This window comes from Lactuca virosa, chromosome 7, assembly GCF_052849685.1.
Source record: "Lactuca virosa cultivar CGN04683 chromosome 7, Lactuca_virosa_CGN04683_v6, whole genome shotgun sequence".
Classification (NCBI taxonomy): domain Eukaryota; kingdom Viridiplantae; phylum Streptophyta; class Magnoliopsida; order Asterales; family Asteraceae; genus Lactuca; species Lactuca virosa.
Window position 1 is genome coordinate 152,908,048 of NC_136432.1, and position 4,532 is coordinate 152,912,579.

Below are 4,532 nucleotides of genomic sequence, written 5' to 3' on the forward strand. Positions count from 1 at the left end.
GTTAGATTTGACTGTACATAATGTTCTGGAAGAATATAAGAGCTTATGTTACAATTGGTAAAGTGTAACAAAATAAGTTGTTGAAAGATGGTTTGTAATGCACATGTATGTTTTGTTTTTCAAGAATATTATGTGTACATTTGCCCTCCCCATTAAAATAGGAAACTGCTACAGTTTATGTTTACAAGATATTCTTACAAAATATGTGTGCTGTTTTACAAGTGGTAGAATGTATGAACATTATGATTTTCCATGATTGTTTCTATTTTGTATTTCAGATAGGATGCATATTAATCGTGGTAGAATGTATGAAGATTATGTTGTTACAAGTTAGGATACTCATTAATGGTATATAAGAATTGTTACAAAATATGCAAAAGTGTATAACACTGTATGACAATTTTATTAAATACTATGAAATTTGTAAGCAGTAAAATAAATAAAGATGAAACAAAAAAGTTTTAGTGTAATATAATATTAAAGAAAAACTACATATACGGCATACTACTTAGACACGTTTTTAAGAGGACAATTTCGTTTATCATGGTTAGCCATCTGTTTACATAAAGCACACTTTCGCTTAGGCTTCGAAGAAATTTTTTCCAGCATTTCTTTTTTTTATTTTAATCTCTTACCACGACTGCCAGTTCCCTTATTACGAATATCTGATGGGTTGTCAATATCAGGAGCATCATTAGTTAATTCTACGCCTATAATCTGGTTGTAGAATGATTCTCTTGATGGAATCTCAGGGGCTGGACAATCATCTACAAAAATTTTCTTCAGCTTATTCAACTCTTCAAGGTATGACTTTAACTTCGATGCATCATGGCTTAAAAATGAAACACAACGATCTACGTTTGAAAAAATTTCAATAGCCGTCATGTCAGAGTTAGAGTCTAGTAAAGAATTAGAAAAACGCCTTTTAAGCAATTCTGTTGGAACAACATCCCGACGCCACCGTCTCATAATGTATTCTTCAGGAATCAGTTGAATACTATAATACTTAAAAACACAAAATATGTGCCTACACAAAATACCGACATGTTCAAAATGCATGCAGGTACATTTGTATGAACCATCTGTTGTTGAGTGTGTAACACAAAATACCGACATGTTCAAAATGCATGCAGGTACATTTGTATGAACCATCTGTTGTTGAGTGTGTAACCTGGAATATGTATGATAAAATATAAGTTTCAGTAATAAAGTATTGTTGTGTGATTAAAAAAAAAATTATGCATTGTTAAAGTAATAACATACGATGTATTGGGTATCCTCTGTAAGACGATCGTAATGGTATTCCTCAAGTTTGTCATCAACAACAGGACTTGATGGTTGCCTTGTTGTTATGTTCTTTTGCTTCTCCAAAACAATAATAGTGTCAACACAATTATTAGAAGTAACACTCATTTGGAAACAAGTGTTATCAGAATCTGATATCTCTTTCTGCACCTGATAAAAATTTTTACGAGTGTAAACCTTTAAAGCATGTGGTTCAATTGGACTAGATGTGATGAATCTAGGAAGTGTTGTAGCAGTGTTAAAGTCGTTGACAACTTTATTACGCCTTTGCCGTTCCATAACACCCTCAAATGTCATCATAAACATTAAAAGATAAGAACCAGTAAGGGTATTGTTCTGAAACGACCAATTTTGGCCTTCCGACAATGATGTAGTTCTCATAAGACCAGACATCGGTATGTCCTTGAAAAATGCAGGTACCCAACGTCTACGCAACCCATACATCTCTTGCAACCACTTGTTATTTGAAATGTTAAACTCATTTAAACAAGATTTCCATTCCTTTTCAAAATCATGTGGTTCCAGCTTAGAATTCAAAATTATAGAGTGAAAACGCTTTCGAAAGGCTGAGTTTATGGCTAGTTGCGATGTTATCTGAAAAAAAAAATATGTTAGTATAAAATAAATAATTGTGCTGCACAAGGAATGACGGGTCTGAATGGTGTAAACTATGAATTCTAACAGAATGTCTCTTAAAATTCTAAAAGAATGTATCTTAAATTCTAGCAGAATCCGGTTATGTATTGTAGTTCTGGCATAGATTTTGTTCTGAAATATTTTATTTCTGATTCAACAATATGTGCTAACAAGGTAAACATAGTGAGTTTGGGTTGAATATGAAAAAAATATTCACCTTGTTTGGAAGTTTTTTTGTAATATGCCACATACAAAACCTATATGCTGACATTGGAAATACTTCATTAACAGCCTTGTTTAAAGCTGGATCTTGATCTGTAAGAACAAGCGTATGTTGTTTTTTGAATGCTTTCAAAAATGCTCTAAGCAGCCAGGAGTAAGAACTAGCATCTTCTCTACTCAAAAGTCCAGCACCAAAAGTCACACATTTCTTATGATTATCTATCCCAGTGAAAGGTACGAAAACCATATCATATCTGTTTAAAAATATAAAACTTGGTAAGCGTTATTGGAAGCAAAAAAAATTATGTGAAAACATTGCAAAATTTAAAAATACTTATTCATGCTGAATGTGGCATCCAGAGAAACAACGTCTCCAAAAGCATTGTAGTTGTACTTTGCAGTTTCGTCAGCCCAAAAAATCGAATTCAATTTTTTCTCAACAACTCTAAAATCGAAAGAAAAACTTGGGATATTTTTTTTCCTTTCCAGCACCTTCACTACAAGGAATTTTTCATCCCTGGCACCTATGTAAGAATTGAGATTTCTCGTACTGTTCTTGAAATCAGAAACCAACCCACCTCGAATGTCAGAACCACCTTGAAGTCCATAATACAATCTATGTGCTCTTGAGGCACCAATATTTTGCTTTGACAAGTTATGAATAAAAATCTCCTATGAATAATTAAGTTTCCTCTTTGTATGAGACAAAAACATATTGTCCTTACCAAACAACTTATGATTATGTTGTTCAACAAATTCAGCAACATTATATTTATTAGTACCATGTACTAGAATAACAACAATTTTCGCTTTGCAGTCGCACCTAAATGAGTCTTTCCTTCTCTGAATCTTATTATGTTGAGGGTCTAAAGTATCCACTTTAGCGGTTGTTGGTTTACCTTCCCGATTGCATAGCAAATGTCGTTGTGTGGTAATGCCAGATTCGGTTGTTCTAAATGGTCCAAGCCTGACATCAAAGCCTGCTAATGATGCATAATTGTAATACATTGATAATGCTGCTGTATATGAATCAAAAATTGAATTGATTTTAGGTTTGATGTTGTCTGAAACAACAGGAATCCAATACGATGATCCACCAGGAGAGACATAATCATGTGTAACATGAGATTGTTCTGCATAAAAGAAAATTTTAAAAAGTGGCAAAGAATTAATCTAGTTTATTAAACTTTTTTTTTCATATACTAACCTTTCTGAAATTCAATGTTATCATCGTCTATAGTATAATCTGCCTCATTATCATTGAACTCGAATTCGTTTTCTGCATCTTTTAATAAGAGTATGTGTAATGGATACGTAAATATATATAAAAACGAAAAAAATACTTAAAATACATCACTTGGGTTATGATTACTAGAATCACCGAAATGATATTCGGAATTGTCATATATGTGATCTTGAATGTGTTCTAATGGATCCTCATCTTTGCAAGTGCAAGTTACGCCATAACACAAAAAACAATATAAAATTTCAACATTATTATTATACAAATTAACAAATATTAAAAACTTATAAAGTAAATTCACCTAAATTTAGATTGCTAATCTCAGATATTTGAAAGTCGACATTATGTAGAGAATCATGATCCCGTAACCCGAAATCTTCATACTCCTTAGGATATTCATGTTGATCATGAATATGATCGTCACCAGCTGATACTGTATCATCCATAAGATAAGTAACAGTACGATTGAACACCAGTTGATTGGAGAAAGCAAAATAAATTCAATATTACAAACTTTGAGCCAATTCAGTATATATTAAAAAAGGAGAAACCGTGTAATTGATATGTAACTAAAAATGTGTGATATATGTATTCGTTGTTATAAAAAATTTGGTTTTTTAAAATTTTTAGAAAGATTGTAAGGATAATAATCAACACAAAATCGTATTATTCATCATGATATTGTAAATATTTGACATATTCAATTTCCAAATATAATAAATTGCGTAGATATGACTTCAACACATCCTGCGTTTTAAATTAAACTTTTAAAAATTAATTCTGCAAACTTTAAAAAAAAATTATTGAATTTACAAATGATTTCTGGTTTGTTATGCAATAAACGTGTATACTAAATAATCAATTAATATCACAAGAGTGTTATTCTGTGAGAAAATCACAAACAAGATCTACAATAAATTTATTTTTCACACATTTGTTCTGTATATTCTCGTACAACTTAACATAGACATATTTATACTACGGTATCATGATACAACAATCTTATTCTGTAAAAGTATATGTGATAATAATAACAGTAAATTTATTTTGCTCATGTTTGATCTGTATATTGTAATACAAATTAGCATTCTGGTAGAATTTCATCCCAAGAATTCAAACAGAATCT

At 31.2% G+C, this 4,532-nt stretch overlaps 1 protein-coding gene across 1 annotated transcript; it reads right to left on the reverse strand.

Annotated features, from left to right (window-relative positions):
• Window positions 1–618: 618 nt before the first annotated feature.
• On the reverse strand, window positions 619–3,852 carry LOC145127241 (protein FAR1-RELATED SEQUENCE 9-like). The gene is made up of 8 exons (XM_079062465.1): window positions 3,708–3,852; window positions 3,371–3,448; window positions 2,953–3,296; window positions 2,498–2,835; window positions 2,222–2,417; window positions 1,264–1,899; window positions 1,080–1,171; window positions 619–997 (listed from the first exon to the last, which is right to left on the reverse strand). Exons 1-8 carry the CDS (start codon window positions 3,850–3,852, stop codon window positions 619–621), a joined length of 2,208 nt encoding a protein of 735 aa, XP_078918591.1.
• Between the last annotated feature and the right edge of the window lie 680 nt (window positions 3,853–4,532).